This window comes from Orbicella franksi, chromosome 11, assembly GCF_964199315.1.
Source record: "Orbicella franksi chromosome 11, jaOrbFran1.1, whole genome shotgun sequence".
NCBI classification, from domain to species: domain Eukaryota; kingdom Metazoa; phylum Cnidaria; class Anthozoa; order Scleractinia; family Merulinidae; genus Orbicella; species Orbicella franksi.
The window spans coordinates 4,124,823-4,141,609 of NC_138155.1; the positions used below are offsets into that span (position 1 = coordinate 4,124,823).

At 39.9% G+C, this 16,787-nt stretch overlaps 2 protein-coding genes across 4 annotated transcripts; one reads left to right on the forward strand and one right to left on the reverse strand.

The window, feature by feature from the left end:
- Positions 1 to 402: 402 nt before the first annotated feature.
- Positions 403 to 9,306, forward strand: LOC145460585 (uncharacterized). Of its 3 annotated transcripts, none has more exons than XM_081445449.1 (4): positions 403 to 595; positions 3,683 to 3,760; positions 4,670 to 4,804; positions 5,498 to 9,306. In XM_081445449.1, exons 3-4 carry the CDS (start codon positions 4,744 to 4,746, stop codon positions 5,869 to 5,871), a joined length of 435 nt encoding a protein of 144 aa, XP_081301575.1. In that variant the 5' UTR covers positions 403 to 595; positions 3,683 to 3,760; positions 4,670 to 4,743; the 3' UTR covers positions 5,872 to 9,306. The 3 variants fall into 3 exon arrangements, with proteins under 3 accessions (XP_081301575.1, XP_081301574.1, XP_081301572.1); XM_081445448.1 differs by lacking the exon at positions 403 to 595 and adding an exon at positions 2,659 to 3,155 and having other exon boundaries at positions 3,241 to 3,760; XM_081445446.1 differs by lacking the exon at positions 403 to 595 and adding an exon at positions 2,659 to 3,155.
- Positions 9,307 to 10,577: 1,271 nt separating this feature from the next.
- LOC145460559 (uncharacterized) lies at positions 10,578 to 15,659 on the reverse strand. Its single transcript, XM_081445408.1, has 2 exons — positions 15,359 to 15,659; positions 10,578 to 13,235 (listed from the first exon to the last, which is right to left on the reverse strand). Exons 1-2 carry the CDS (start codon positions 15,380 to 15,382, stop codon positions 11,004 to 11,006), a joined length of 2,256 nt encoding a protein of 751 aa, XP_081301534.1. The 5' UTR covers positions 15,383 to 15,659; the 3' UTR covers positions 10,578 to 11,003.
- Positions 15,660 to 16,787: the final 1,128 nt, after the last annotated feature.

The window sequence follows — 16,787 nt, forward strand, 5'->3', positions numbered from 1 at the left end:
ACTAATTGCTTTAGAGCTACTCCCAAGTTTTGTACTGCACTGTAATTTCTAGGCTCGATTTCCGCCGCTCTCTCGGGTCCGCGAGCGCGGGCTGGCAATCGAGCCTCTGTAATTTCATGATAGTTGACTCGACCTGCATGCGCCCTCGTCAACTATCACGCGATAGAAATCTCTTCGAGCTCATAATCTAATTGGGAAAGGAGAATGGCCTGTTTACTTGACATTCTTTGATAGACAAGTTTGCTAATTTTTTATGAACCACTCTACCTGGGCCCCTTTCGCCCACCCTTGTATACGGAAGTTCATCGGCACTCAATTTGGTCAATTCGCTAAAAGGGAAGTTTAAAATTCTGCGTGACATCGTTACGCTTGTTTCCACTGGGAACAAAAGGAACAATTCAACTTCTGTAATAAAAATAAAATGCCATGCCTGGAGACCGTTGATAATGACATGTAAACAACGGATGACCTGCCGTGAACATTATGAACGCGGTCTGAGCAGAAATTATAACGCCTATAGGAAACAACCGCTGTCAGTCGCAAAGACCGCTAGTAATAAAGTCTGGCAACAGAGAACTGGATGAGCTTTTAACAGGTAATCAGTAAACAACGAATATAAACTGATTTCTAATCACCAGGGTAAGAGAATGCAAACAGGGTTGTAATTAGTTCGCACTTCTTCAGTAACGATGACCTTATAATCGTCAGCGACTGATTCGGTCCCATACGTTCAACATTACATGGCTGAATTTGACCCTAGCTAAAAAAAACGTTATTCTACATTATCTAATCTTAAACCAAGAAATGATACATGTAACATGTGGAAAGGCTTGCGGAGAATTAATTAAGATCTGGGTTACGGACGACAACTTGAAAGGAATTTGGGCGGAATTTTAATGTTATAGATGGAGTGCCATTCAGTTTAATCTCAACACGAACAGTGATCTAAGCGGATTCTAAGCAGATTTTGGGCTTAACTCAAAGTATATATCTATGTGCAGAAAAACAAAACAAAACCAAAACGAACTCATGAAAATGTGTTGCTGTTCGTGATACTATTATTCATGACTGCTGAAACAGGGTCACTGTGGTTTTGTCCGTTTCAGAGAAATGCATTATAATAATTAAGTTGGCCTTTCTTGAATCAGTCCACTTTTTCTGTCATTGAATTGTTATGTCTAAATGGATATAAATCTCCTTAAAAACTAGTTTCTCGTCTTCTTAGAATACCCTTATATTAATTGTTCTTGACTTTGTAAACTGAAATTCCCGTTTAATTTTGCAGTGGGCTGGCATCAAAAGCGGCATTTCTGATCTATGCATGATGGGTGATCTGAAAGTACTAGCACTTCAAAAATTGATTTATCCTTATCATGCTCAAGAAATTCTTGTGAAGCAGGCCAAGACTTAGGAAACTTCTGTAATGGCCTTTATGAACAAATGAATGAAATCTAATGTAGCACCGTTTCAAGCTTACGTGTCAGCGTCACGGATCATAAATCTTTATACTACATGCAAAAATAACTTGATCTAATAACAGCTGATGAACTTCTTGACTATATATACGTCGTACTTTGATGGTTACATTGCACGAAAAAATAAGTTCTTTCTCGGCTTTAAATCGTTACCACACTCAGTTTACTGACAGATTTGAAACAAGTTGTGTTTGCACTGAATTTCCGGGATAATCTATTATGCATGCAACATCATCATAAACTGCACACGCACAACATACCATGAAAATTTTGGTAATTTTGGTTGATGACAGGAAAAAATGCTAAAAACGTAGCTAAGACTTCTCGTAAGAGCCATTCTCACCCACTGGTTTTATTAGAACAATGATCAGCTCGATCGAGCAGCGCAATGGAGTCTTTACTCAACCCAGTCTCTAGACGCTCTAGGTAAACGCGAAATACACGGAAGAGCTTGGGAGCATATATACGCGTTGGGCGCTTCAGTGAGGTCCGAATCATGAAATTTCGCCCGATTGAGTTGAAAGAGAACGCCTAAATACTAGATTGGTCTCACTGAATCCCCAACACCTCTATGTGAGATATCTATAAAATTTACAAAATTTGTGGAAGCTGTTCGGAAAATTTGTAAATAAACTAACATTTAGCGCTAGTGATGGGCTCCTAGCGTCCAAGCGCTAGCTTCTTCGATTCCAGTTCAAAGATACTATAAACACAAATGCTTTCAAGTTTGGTTACGTTGTACTGAACTGCATTTTGGAATTTGGTCTTGATTTTCTAAGAACTGCAAAAACCACAACCAATTGTTACTTAAAAAGAAATAACACACAAACTGCGATGATAAAAACATGACAATGAAACGTATTGTTGGAAATACAAAAAAACTATATCTTTTTACTTGACGTTTCGCATGTTTCGACAGACATCTTCAGAAGTGACCGTTGAGAGTAGAATTCTAAATTTTAAATAACTGATTAACAATAACAATGACAGAAGCTGAAAAAAAAATCTTAAAAGATACAAACTAATAAAAATAAAGCCTTTCGCTACTAACATTATCATTTAGGGTTTCAATTCCCTAGTTAGTAGAGTTTCCTTTAATTTATCCTGCAATGTGTATCTGACCGACCTTTCGCTAATATGTCAAGGTGCCAACAATGCGTTTTATTGATCTTTATTGTCAGTTCATCACCGAAGTTTGTGTGTTATTTCTTGTCAAGCTACGACGGCCAAAGAAATCACAAGAGTATTTACGATTGTTAGTTAGTTAAGCGGCGCAACGCGTAACTGCATAGTGGAGTAATACGTACTCGATCAGAACAGGCCTAACATATTTGTAAAACACAGGTTTCCATCTTTATTGAGGCTCACAACTTATGACCCCACTTTTAGTGTTCAATGCTCAATAAATACTTCAAGCTGTCAACTAAACTGACGCTTTTGGTTTGGAGAGACGTCATCAGACTAGTCAACAAAAAAATATTCAACTCCTCAGTGTAAGCATATAACCTTGATTACAGGGGTGCCGTAGTAACGAATGGCGCTCGCTCTGGAGTAGAAAAGTACCAGAGTAACGCAAAACAGCTGGTGTTAGTCATAAAGTTGGCAAGCGAAGTCGAAAAATCTAGCATACGGGTTTAGCAGGCAACTAAATCGTTGCTAATTGCTGGCGCCTTTTATAAAGTAAGTAAGCAGAGTAATACTTTGTACGTCGCGTATAAGGTTAGGTTAACAATTTGTGCGTTCCAATTTCATTCTCATTTTTCAGGGAAAGAAACCTCATGATTGTAGATTACTATCATTAGAATACGCCGCCAAAGATGCTGTATGGTGTTAAGAAGATTTAGACGGGCTATAGGATCTGTTGACTGAATTGGATCGCATTTAAAGTCATACTTCATCCGTGGCGCTGAAACGAACCAACGAAAGCTAGCGCTAGTTAACGCGTCTTCACAACACTGATCAGCTTTTCCTGTGTTTCTCAAATAAACGCATTTCACTGGAATTTCATGAGCATGTTGTTCAAATGAAATTTCTATGTGTGCTGTTTGTGTATGCAAGCTGTGTTTACACAAGACTGCTTTGATAAACTTCCACATCACCATTATGCGTGAGGGATTGGTTAAAAATTCAGCCGTTGTTATCGAGGTAACGTTGGAATGTTAGCCTTCCTAACAGAAGTTTTCTATCAGTTTTTGTTTTATTTCCAGATAAACTTGGTAGGTGTGCTAAGGTCGTACCAGGAGAAGAGAAAAATTCGTCAAAAGCTTAGATCATTCGGTGCTAAGGTATTTTCAGTTATATTTAATGACTTTATTATGTGGCTAACCATGAGCAGACAAGATCTAGATGAATCCTGCACTGTGATTGGCTGACTCGTGCGGGCAAGATGGCGCTTTTTTGCCGGCTCGGGATTATCCGCTGTCTCCCGCAAGAAAATAGTGTTCTTTTTCCAAATCCTTTATTGACCAAGCCTGTTCGGTCAAGATGGCTGCATGCATGATATTGGCCTCGTTCTCTTTTTTGCGTGTTTATGGACCTCGACTTCGTCTTGACCCATGAACACGCAAAAAGAGAACTTGCCAATATCAAGCCATCTTGACCTCACGCTCGGTCAATAACCCATATTTACATACACAGGAAGACAAATATTTCGTTTCAGACGCATAAAATTCTTGTGTTTACAAAAAAAACCTCCTGTGAGAGAGATTGTCCGCATGGTTGCTAGATTCCAAACTTTAGCTAAGCGTATTCGCAGTTTAGATAACTCCAACTGTTTTATGTTTTTCGGCATTTGAGACTTATAATGCGTCTGTTTTATGTTAAATATGTGTGATTGAGTAGAGACAACACCCCCTCCCCCCCCGGGGGGAGCCTCCCTTCAAATTTTGTGAAGGTTAGCGAGCTTTAATGTACACCAGGTCACCGGTTTCCGGCCATTCTCGTCTCCAGAGCCTCCATTTCGTTTGGTTACGTGGTCGGTGACTTTTAATAAGAGTAGTATTGGGGACGAGAATGGGTTTACGGCGTTTTAGTAAATGAATCCTATAGATTTTGCGATTTCGGTCTGAAACTGAGTTTGAGCTTGGTTTTTGGCCCGAGTTCTAGTTTGCGACAGCTAGAAAACGAAACTGTCATTTTCTTTTTGTGTTATCAAATGCTCTTGTATTCACGTTTGGAATTCTGTTCGCATCTAGAAACTCTTGGCGGCAGGTAGGTGTTGATTTTGTGACGGTGTAGCGGAACTTCCAGAGCAAGAAGTGTTACAGACATGATAAACTTGTTTCTCGTCCTGTTCTTTGGTTTCAAGCACAATACGGTTTCTGCTGAAGGTAGGTAGAGCGCACTCCGGGCGCTAACTCTTTTTTTTTTTTTTTTAATTTTATTCCTCCAATTCCTAGTTAATACATAGTTATGTAAATATAACGTAAAGAAAGTAAATAATAACCGATAGTGCTTTGTAAGGAAGAAAAAAACGCAAAAAAAAACCCAAACAAACAAAAAAAAAAACAGAAATTACATCACTTAATATTTGTTTTCTGCATGTTGCATTAAGCGTGATTGCTTCCCTGCGTGGAATTCCCATAAAAAAAAATGGAGGTAATCGTCGGAAATTTTGAAAAGAATCCCTAAGAGGTACCAAGATCCTGTTTTTTGGGGTAACATGAAGTGCTTTGTTTTTTACTCCTAAGAAGTACCAATGCTTAAACAAGACATTATCTCCTCCCATATGTTTTCAGCTCAATACCCTAAAAGATACCGCTAAAACTCCCGCTGTGGACCTTTTGAGGCTGAATACCCTGAGAGATACCAAGACCGCTTTTTGAACCCCTAAAATGTAGGACAAGCACCCCCCGCACTTTCTATATGGAGTCCCCAGGGGGATTGCTTTTCCATTTAACCTGAGATCAATCGCCCGGTTTTAAGCTTTTTCATGCTTCTTGGATAAGAAACAAAACAATTTATGGGGATGGTGTGAGTAGTGATTTTTTTTTTTTTTTTTTCTGCGTCTTTTGTCACGCTAGATTTGGAAGCTGTTTCTACCTGCTTACCAACACACATGCGGATGGAAGTGGACCGAACCAAAAATCCCGACCTTGTGCCTGGGGAAATGCATCTTAATGACCCCAACTGCACTGCCACAGAATTCAATGACACCTTTGTCCTGTTTGAAATACCACTGGATGGCTGTGGAACAACACGAGATGGATCAAACCCAGACTATTTACTTTTCTCTAATACTGCTCACTGGGATTCGCCAGGACAGCTTATAACTTATACAAAAGGATTTAAGGCTCACATCACTTGCAGATACTCTAGACATGGATCTGTTGGTGTACGTGTGAGAGTTGTGCCTGAAACAGAGGAACCTCCAACAGATCCAAAGGGTAAATCCTGATCAGCTTTTTCTCTTTTTGCGCAATGTGATTGGTGCATAGATTACTGCAATCTGCAACTTAACCTGACCTGGTGGTAAACTTTAACCTTCCCCTCTACCCCCTCCATTGCGCCCCTCACTAAGACAATTTATCAAGAGGAAACGCATTTCTTTTGCAGTCACTAAAGTTTCAGTAGAGTTACCTACCACGACATAAACCATCTTTATTTTTATTACTATCGATTTTACCATTCGAATCACAACTACCCTCCCTGGTCTTTACATAAACACAGGACGGCATCTCATAGGATGTTACAGATAACTCTTTCAATTTCATTCCATCCTTAAACTCGCGCGCTTTCTAACGCTTCACCATCGTGTGCATTTAGGAGAGGATTACACCATCCATTCTTGTATGCAAAATACTCGGCATCGTTTGTTACCAGAGCCTCAGCTCTCTTTGGACATGAAAGGGAACTGGGACTGGATCGTGTTTCTTTGTTGCATCGTTTTCAAGCGGAAAGATGCAAAAAGGAACAGAAATTCTTGTGGCACTATCTAACTCAATTTCACGAGTTGAATTGGTAACAATATTAACATGCGTTTTGCATTTCAGTTTTTAAATATGTAAAAACAGCGATTGAAATGTCATGTAAAAGATATCAAACTCAGTTTGATGGTTTTACATGTAATAGTTAACTCGATAAAACTGAAAAAGTTTCATTTTTTAACATGTTTTAAGCAGAAACATGTGAAAATGGATCAAATGTCTTCTTGTGGCTATTAAACTCACCTTGCTGAGTTTGATAGTTAACAACAAAACCGTTAACTTTTTTTAAGCAGAGACATAAAAAACATGGGTTCAGAATAAATGTACCCATAGTTATACTGATAAGTGAATAGAACCTTTTATTCCCTCGACACCCATCAACTATCAGTCTGGTGTGATCCGATCTTTATAGTTACGTACCGTTTCCACATGAAAGAAGATTGAAATCCATGGTGACACGCGCGACAAAAAATATAACTCAAAGGTGTTTTAAAACACACTTAAAATACTTGTTTTTGCTTTTTAGTTAGAATCATGCGAATTGACAGCCGCTAATCTCCAAATGTGACAGGTAGTGCGTCACTACATTTTCTAGGAACTGAAATTTATGGTAAGGAACTGGTGATCAGTCCAAATTATACTTACATGTATGTCCCCAGTTGCTACTAAATTGATGCATTCAATAACTTAAAGTCTTTTTAAAAGTTTTATGGTATACAGCGCTAATGTTTTCCAGAAATTTACTTTTATTTTGCAGGAAAGCAATCTATTTAAAATGTTTTTCACAGCATTGGTCAAGAATTCAAAGTTGGAATGCTTTTACGTTGTACATTGCGTGACACTAGTTAGAGTACACTCTCCGTAAGCTTTTCGTGACGTGACGATCGAGAGAAGACAGAGAAGTGCGTTAATGACCACCCCGGGAGGTAGTGTTACGTTGAGTGTGACGTCTTACTTTCACAGTGCCTCATTCCATCCTGCAGGGTACCTGATGATAGCATATCGTCGGCAACCTTACAAGTTGATGGAAGTTTCATCATTGTAAACTGCGATCTACTCGGCACCCCAACGAGATGAAGAAGCTCTACAAAAAGTCGAACGTTTAATCCACATTTTAAAATATAAATGCTGCTATAACTCCTCCAGACTGGACGTAACTTAGCTTATAACTTAACTTAACTTATTTAAGGGTGTCAACCTTTAATATGAATACTTATCACACGACTAAGTTAGTTCACGACGAATTAAATACTTCGTTTTCATTTCACGAACAATTATTTTGGAAAATCCCGGTTCACGGCTTCTAATGAAATCACGATTCACGAGAAAAACAAACCATTTCATATTTCACGGGAAAAAAAACTAGGCCATTCACGAATCACGAAAATACCCTTTAGCACTCTCTTCTGTGAACCGGGGTTCCCCCACTATACTCAGACTGGCCGGGCCACTCAGGTCTTGTCCACACTACACCGGAGGAATTTGAAAAAGGAGGTTTCACTCTGAAATCACATCAAATGTTTTGCGTCCATACTACGCCGGAGGAATTTAAAAACGCAACAATCACTGGTCAGTTTTGGATTTGTATTTGAGGAAACCTCGGGCAGGGAAATCACATGTCGTGACGCAATCGTTTTCGAAAAGCTCCGTTTTCAAAATGTTTCCCGTCTACACGAAAACGAGAAGCCGACGTTTTCAGATTGCTCCGGTTTGAGGAGCGTTTTCGAAAAGCTCCGTTTTTGTGACGGATTATTGTGGAGGGTGGGCCTAACCGTAGAAATAAGATAGAAAAGATAGACTCGTCTCTTCAGGACCCTTCATGGCCTTCAGGCATGCTATGGCCACCACTTCACTTTCTCCTCTTCTGTTGAAACTCTCACGTCCTGTGCAGTAGCGATATAGTTGGATATTTTGTGGCCCTTGAACGGTTTTATTTGTTTTTCCTCCGAATCTGCAGCTGTAGAAAGCGTGTACGGAAAGACAAAGAGGCCTATATTGATCAAGCGAGTGGACGGGTGGAAATACTTTCGGTAGTTCCTAGATCTACTGAATAAGTAAACACGAGAAGCTTTTTACTGATGTTTGTCTTTTTTCAGTTTTACCTCCCTCTCTTACAAGCTTGGTCTTGTTAACGTAGATAAGATCATAGTAAATGGTTTGAACCCAGGGGTATCAGTAGTTCGTATAGTGTGATCGTCCGGGTGAGTGTAGTTCTGAAAAGAACTGTTGTTGGTGACTGACGTTTCGACAACCTGAGCGGAAGTCATCTGCAGAGTCAAGTGAATAGTGTTTGTCAGTCGATGATGTTAGAAGTCTGGTCCGTTGAACATGATTGGTCAGTATAGCCATGATGGTATGGGCTGAAAGACTCGTGTAAAGTTTGTCATCAGTCATTGGTGGGTTTCGATCCGTCTATTGTTGGTCAAATAGGTCGGTTTTTGGTCAGTCTATTGTTAAGTCGGTCTGTTAGAAGTCCGTTTGTCGGTTTCGTTTCCGTCACGGATAAGTCGTTTGTAGGGCGCCGGTAGTTGTTGACATCTGTTAAGAGGCGTTTGTTCTAGGTTAGTGTACCAGCTTTCCAGAGTCAGTCGCTGAAAATAGTTTGTACTGTAGGTTAAGCACTGAGCAGAGTCCCAGTCAATGTTGTGGTTTGTCAGTTGATGATGTACAGCAATGTGATTGTTGGCATCACCATTTCTTATGGCTCGTTTGTGTTCAGTCAGTCTCGTCTTTAATCCTTAATCTTTAATAAGTATACTCCTGAAACAGTGGAACTATACTAGGAGTTGAAAATAACATAATAAAAGCACGTAATAAATAATTACAATATGTATATATACAGTAAAAATTATAAGTTAGTAAAAGATAAAATAAAATAGATTAAGTATAATCTCGTCGAGATAAGTTAGGACGTCGAATATACATTATACAAAAGATTTAATGGCTGCAAGAGCAATAGTCTTAAAATTATTTATATTAACATCTTCATAAATAGGTAAATTGTTCCATGCTACTATTGACCTTGGATAAAAGGAAAACTTATAGACATCATTTGATACACGGATTTGTTGGAAAGGACGACTGTTCGGTAATCTGGTGGCCCTTGTTATTTCGTGGACTTCAGGAGGAAAGCTAATACCAACATGTCCCATTAAGATCTTGTAGAACATAATAGTTTGAAAGAGGAGTCGACGATCTTCAAGGGAGTCCCAACCAAGATGTTCGATCATTGGAGTAACATGACTAAACTCGTGCTGAGGTTTCTGCCAGTCTCACCAATGTAGGAAGCCTGGCAGTCGGAGCATTTGATCTTGTAAACTGCTCCCTCTCTGTTGTTAGGTTCGTCTCTGTCTTTCTCGTTGGTCAGTAAGTGTCGTAACGTAGTTGTAGGTTTGTAGGCTACACGAATGTTGTAGGGTTGTAGGATCCGTGAGATGGTCTCAGAAGTGCCCTTAATATAAGGTATAGTCACTGTAGTAACAGGTGTAGGGTTCCTTTTCGTAACGTCAGCTTCAGTAGGTCGGTAAATGTTTCGTCTAATAAAGTCAGTGTTGTAGTTGTTTTTGTGACAAACACGTTCAAGGTATCTGTTTTCGTCACGTAAGCTGTCCGGTGTGTCACAAACTAGTTGCGCTCGTCTCGTCAAAGTCTTTATAGTCATGGCTTTGTGTGAAGTCAGGTTGTAGGATGATTCGTCAAGTAATCTGTCGGTATGCGTCGGTTTTCTGTTCACTGTCGTTCGTAGTTCGTTGTTGTCGCGGCTTACCAAACAGTCTAGAAAAGGAAGTTTTCCATTTTCTTCGATCTCTTCAGTAAACTGGATGTCGGCGTTCTGTTCGTTTAGGTGGTGGTGAAAATCATCAATTTCGTCTTTGTGAACGGCGGTAAAGGTGTCGTCAACGTAGCGTAACCAAAGCGGTATCGTTTGTCGGCAAGTTGCAAGGGCGCGTTCCTCCACGTGTTGCATCACAATTTCTGCGACAACAACAGAAACAGGCGACCCCATGGCCGTTCCATGCAACTGTTTGTAGTGTTTACCGTTGTACTGGAAGTAAGTCGACGTAAGGCAAAGGTTCAGTAAGTCCATGATGTCCTCTGTCGGTAACGGTAGTTTAACAGTAGATTGTTGTACAGCGGTCTCGGTACACTGTAATGCCAATTGAAGTGGAATACTGTGAACCAGTATTCCACTTCAATTAGCATTACAGTCACTACAAACAAAAACTGTTCTTTTGATATTAGGAAAACTCATTACAAAGCTCATAACATACAATATTAACCATACCTATACTATTGACACTACTAACTAACAATATTTGCGATATTTACGATGCTCACAATATTTTGGTTGCCAAATTGTTATTGTTATTATCATTATCATTATCACTGTCATTGTCATTGTCATTGTCATTGTCGTTGTCGTTGTCATAGTCATTGTCATTATCATTATCATTATCATTATCATTATTGAAATATAAGAGTACCTTGCACGGAGACTAACAATAAATATTCAATAATACGGGCTACGCATTGCAAGAAGTCATTAACGGGTTCCTTGTAACTGGCCCCTAGTAACGGGCCCCAAGTAACCTTGATCACGACTTCACTGTTTTGCCACGTAAGTAACAATTGCATCGTGAACACACTGGGAAAGACGGACGTCATCTTTTTTTCCAAAGTTACTCTTGTGGGCTACGAACTGAAGGAGACTGGGAACGAAATACATCCCGATGGTTTCCGCTATAGTAAATATGGTGGAAACCTCCTTTTCCTTGTGAAAAACATTTTTGATCCACATAGCAATCAAAACGTAAAATGTCATCAGAAACACTTCCACGAAGATGAACATCATTTGTCTTCTCAGAGGGTCGCATGTCTCAATGCAAAAATCGAGCAAGGTTCTTGACAGGTAAGTGGCGAAATGATCACGGTAAAGGATAACTTTTGGAGGTTGTGGGTCATTTTTCAATTCTATTGTCAGTAATGCACCATTAAGGTGAGCCATCCTTTCAAAAGCCTGTGGATTTGTTGCGGTGCAGTCGCTATTGAGTTGATTCAGATGATCCAAATTTTCAAGTATTTTAACGACTTGGTCACGAACTCTGTCATAATTCTCCCTCACATCCTTGGCAATTTTATACAGAACAATGGAAACAGAACCGACAAGGGCAACGTATCTGAAAGCCATGGTTGGAACCAGCACTGCTCCAATGTAAGTGAACATTGTAACTTCAGCCAGCAGATAACAACAGAACATCACAGCTACAATCAAATAGACGAGAAACGCAGCTAAAATCACACCATGAACAAAACACATAGCGCTAAGAAAGACGTTGTATCCGCGCCAATCCCACTGTTTGTGCCACGCCTGCTGAACATTGTCTATCGTTTCCGTATAAATTGCCAGAAATAGTACTTTGTAAAAATAAAACGCCGGTGTAAGGTAGTAAAGAAAGGCGGCTGTTATAACGAATGCGAAGGTAACAGCACAAAGAAACACAGATATAACGATCTCAATTAATGTATGATGCTTGAAAAGTTCTGCCCAAGTTTTCGCGAAGAGGGCTGGAGGTACCTTGAAACTATCTTCAACCAGCATTCCCCAAAACCGGCGATCTGATATGAGGTAAATTCGCTCTAACATGCAATGGGCGAGGAATTGGTATTCTCTCTTCCGTGCATTTTCTCGAAATACTCCTTCAGGATATTTCCACAGCCCTAGAAAATGTGTGGGGTGCACATCTTTGAGATAGACACTCAAAAACTCTGGGATTAACGCTGCAACTAGAAAGGTCACAGAAAACATTACGAAGTAATTCTGATAGGACGTGTACCACAGACGAAATGAAATCACGATGGCAAACGAAACGAAGAGAAAGCGACGAATTCGTGACTTGATACCTTTTCTTTCCTCCATGTAGAAGCACAATATGCACCGTAGAAAACGTCCGAAGTAAACTGGGCTTTTAAAGGTGGGGCAGAAGTCCTTGTGGTTTAGACCCGCCGGATAGTTAATCGCGGGCGGCTGCGTACTCGGAAAGTAATGAACAAGAAGCGGAGAATAAAGCCAAAGAATGATCGCAATGATCAAAATCACGTAGTATTTCCTTAAAAGTTCTTTCTTATGCAATTGGCCCTCCTTGTCGAAACAGTTGTAATGAACAAAGTCGTTTTTTGAAATCCCTTTTCCAAGATAAGGTCTTTTCGTAAACAGTTGCCCCAAAAATCGCCAGTAGTAGAATATATCCGGTATCGCGGTGTTCGGATTCCGTATGACATCATTAACTTCATAGTCGAGCTGAAAACAGATGTAGTTCCAGTCCTGCTTGTCCTTCACCGTGACATTAGCCACAAACTCCTGAATAACTCTCCGAGATAAAGAGCATCGAGGTTTCATAAGTTTGGCGCAGGCCTTGTTACAGTAGCCCGAAATGTCCCACTTTCCATCAGGCCCCCAGAAATCGTCTGTGATTATTCCCATAGTTCCTAGCGATAAGACGTTGAAATTGTGAGGGAAATGAAGCATGTATTCATGTGTATCAGCCACTGATACCCATGTTTCAAACTCGTCCCTCGCCTGTTTCCATTTCCCTTGTGTGTCGAGATAATAAACAGGACCCTTGAAACGGAGAAAGTGTTTGTGTGGTCGGTACTTCAATCGGTCGATAATTTTTTCTGTCATATCAGCTTGGTTGACCCAAATAAATTCACACAGCTGGTCTGAAGCCGAACAACTCTCAGCAGGACAAATGTCGACGGAAGAACAGCTTCCGAACAGGCAGCCAGTAACAATGAGAAAGCCAGACACAAAATAGAGCCGTAAGGGAGACACCATCTAAAATAAGGAACCAAAATTATAAATGCGAACAACTCAGAAGGCTGTTGTATGAATATCTGAATTAGATATGGAATCCACACCAAACTCATTATACACTGTCAATAGACCGAGGTATTAGGCTAAGATATCCATTCAGACTCATTGAAGTGTCAGAACTGATTTAAAAAACCAAAAAAAACAAAAAAAAAACTGGTCAGATGAGAAATTATAATTCAAATATATCCCTTCACAAATATATCCGTCAGTACCGTCGCTTGCAGGGTTTTTGAATACTTATATGGGAAGAGGGCAACCCTAAAACACGGAAACTGAAAACCGGGAACCAGAAACCGAAACCGGAACCGGAAACCAGAATCCGGAATCCGGAATCCAAAAATTAAAGAAAACAAATTCTTTAAATACGCGAAAGCAACTTTGCATAGCTTTTGCCTGTTAAAATCAAGAAGCCAAGTAAAAAGGAGCTCAAACTTAACCTTTTTTGGAACGAGGATTCCCCGTCTGTCGAAATTCGTGCAACCGTTATTTCTAGTGAGGGTTATAATTATGAGAATTTAAATAGCCTGCGTCCTAATTTGATTCTAAGTACCCTAACAGGTTCTAAAATAAGCTTTCTGGTAATTGCCATTTTGTTTAATAAGTGATCTGCAATTTACCGAAGGTATAAATTTGGCCTTTATGTCTAATAGATACTGAACAAGATAGCAAATGACGTCATGGAGAACAAGGTCTCCGTCAGTGGCAGCCCCTTGTACATCGATGGTTACGCCATCCACTTTCGATGTCCAAAGGTTAATCTGACTCGTTTAAATAAATTTGTTTTTCCCAACAGATACGAGACTTATTCCAGATCAACACTATTCCACACTGATACTGTTACAAATCACCACTACTTGGCCATCGTATTAAAACAATTTATAGAACTGCTGCACACTTACTTCAGTCTGCTTCTCGCTTGCGAACGGATTGGAACAAAAGTTGTTAACAGATGTGCTACTCACCAGTCTTCTCAGAGCAAGAGAATCCGGATTCCGGATTCCGGATTCCGGATTCCGGATTCCATATTTTAGTGTTGCCCATGGAAAGAAGCTGAAATTCCGAGAAACGAAACAATAGAACTTGATATAAACACAGGAGTTCAACACGATGAGAATTCTGTCAGTCTGACAACAAGCTGCGAGTGAAAATTGTTTTCATTTGGTGAATGTTTCATTAGTTATTGTAATCAAGCGTCCAACACGCCACACTAGTAGGCCACGAAATGTACAATTTAAACGGCGAAAACGATGAAAGCGATAAAAGCGATGAAAAGCGAACGTTTGCCAAAAACAAAATAAATTACAAGTTATGGGCGAATACCGTGAATAAAAGAAATAGAAATAACGAGCCAAAGGTAGAGGATCAGGCTTACAAACGTTGCATGACTAGGACGGCTAGGAACACGATAGAGGAAAGCGGAGAAGACGGTCAATTGAAACAAGATGACTGTAACGTCGCGATGGAAATGCACAAATAGACTAGAAAAACGCATACAAAAAGGCACTGAAACAAAACGAACTTATACGAAAAACACTAACAGAATATTGATAACGTGAAAGCGAGATAAACGAAAAGAGTGCCATGATGACGGAAGAATGCGCGCACAAACGGAAATGCGGCCATGCGGCGGCGACATTAGTTCTTTGCTACTTGTCTGATTTACCACGGAACTACAACAGTTGAGAAGCAGAGAAGAAAACGAATGATTAGGCCAGCTACTTTCACATTCTCTTTGCACAGCTATAAATATAAACTACTCAGCTACTCACCGTAACTTACTTGCTAACGGCATTCAAGTTTTTCTAATTTTCCAGACAGACGCGCTGTGTCTGATATTCAAATAAGTTCGGCTAGCTTATGGGTCACGACGTATATTGACATATGTCAGATGTCTAAGTCGTTTCTTTACAATATTTCAGACCCATTTTAATTTATTTAAATGCATGCCCTCTTCGGAAATAACAGCAGGGCAAGTTCTGAGAAAGCCTGCTAAAATTACCCCATCCCTCCCTTGGAATAACAGTTTAGTTATCCCATGAGACACTACGAGTGAAAGGAACCAATATGGCGACCATCGTACGTACCAAGAGGGATGTTCGTGTTGTCATTTTTCGTTCCTTTTAGCGGCCTTGCTATACGTCAGTCATTACCGGCAAGACACAATCCAGATCTGAAGAAAAAGAAGGGCCCAGTAGCGGACAATAAGAAAAAGAAACAGCTGGTCATTCGCAAACCGACTGAAGTCGTACCCCGTGTAGATCTAGAACCAGGCATGAGTTGTTAGACGCTTCTAGATTACGAAAGCCGATCAAGTTATTATCACCTGAAGAGCAAGAGAGACGAACTTTGCTGTTGAAAGAATGGTCTAGGTACAAGATGAAGCAGCACAAGGAAGATTTACAGCGCGTTCAAGAGCTGGAACGTTGCCGTGAGGAAGCTTTGAAAGAACTGAACAAGAGCTCGCGGCGGCCATAGAACCAGGATGGGACCGGACCGGACCGGACCGGACCGGATCACGGTTCGAATCCCGGACCGGATCACGGACCGGATCACGGATCGGATCACGGATCGGATCACAGAAAAAAAAAAAGTTTTAAAGAAAAAAAAACCCAAAAAGAAATCAAATCGTTTATAAGATAATAATAAATAAAAATAAAAGTTGAAAACTAAAATATGTTAATTAACAATTATTCACCGAAGTGGAGGTAAATATCCATCACTTTCACCGACACTGAGGTGAATAATTATTTTAGTATATACCACACAAGCTGAATAATTAGCGGACCAAAACGTTATTTTATGTGTGACAAGCGGTCGGAAATTTTAAAATCTCTCGCGCCTGCTGCTCGGAGGTTAATACTGACTTGCTAATCACCTCCGAGTTGACCAATCAGAGCGCGCGAAAATCACTATTCACTTGTGTGGTATATACTAAATGAAAATAAGAATCCCGAATTTGACTCAAGTAATGACATGTTAATTACAGAGAATGACAAGAAGTCATTTAAAGAGCCACATAAGCGCCTAATTTACGACGAATTTAAATTATAATGAACAGGCAGATGTAGTTATATTTGAACGTTAGTTGGCTCGAAGCTTGCGTGAACTCCCATTCACGTTTTTGAAATTGTCAGTATCAGTAGCTCATTCTCGGCTACATTTTCGTGTCATACGTGAACGTTACAGTTGGCGATACAGTTAATGAGAAAACGTACGTGCGAAAGCTCAAGGACATGACTTGCTTTAAAAAACTAGCCTAGTTTTTTCAAGTTCGTCATTTGCAGTCCTTGTTGATCTTTGCCATCCCTAACGATCCTGGTATCGTTTTGATTTTTTCTTGCCTCTTAAGTGTTTTCTACCCTAGAACACGATCATTTCAAGGTTTTATTCTATTTAAAGGCAACTCTTTACGACCTTAAAAAATGACTCTAAAAATCGTGACGTAATTCCTAAAATGTTGTTTAAAATGTTGCGTTATCGTTCAGACTATCGATGTTATTCCTAGAATTGTTT

Excerpts from the sequence above, each read along its gene's own strand:
- LOC145460559 (XM_081445408.1), bottom strand. The coding sequence starts at position 15,382 with ATGACAACACGAACATCCCTCTTG. Across the intron at positions 13,236-15,358 it reads CAACACGAACATCCCTCTTG|ATGGTGTCTCCCTTACGGCT; the intron begins GTACGTACGATG and ends TCCTTATTTTAG.
- LOC145460585 (XM_081445449.1), top strand. The coding sequence starts at position 4,744 with ATGATAAACTTGTTTCTCGTCCTGTTCTTTGGTTTCAAGCACAATACG. Across the intron at positions 4,805-5,497 it reads CAATACGGTTTCTGCTGAAG|ATTTGGAAGCTGTTTCTACC; the intron begins GTAGGTAGAGCG and ends TTGTCACGCTAG.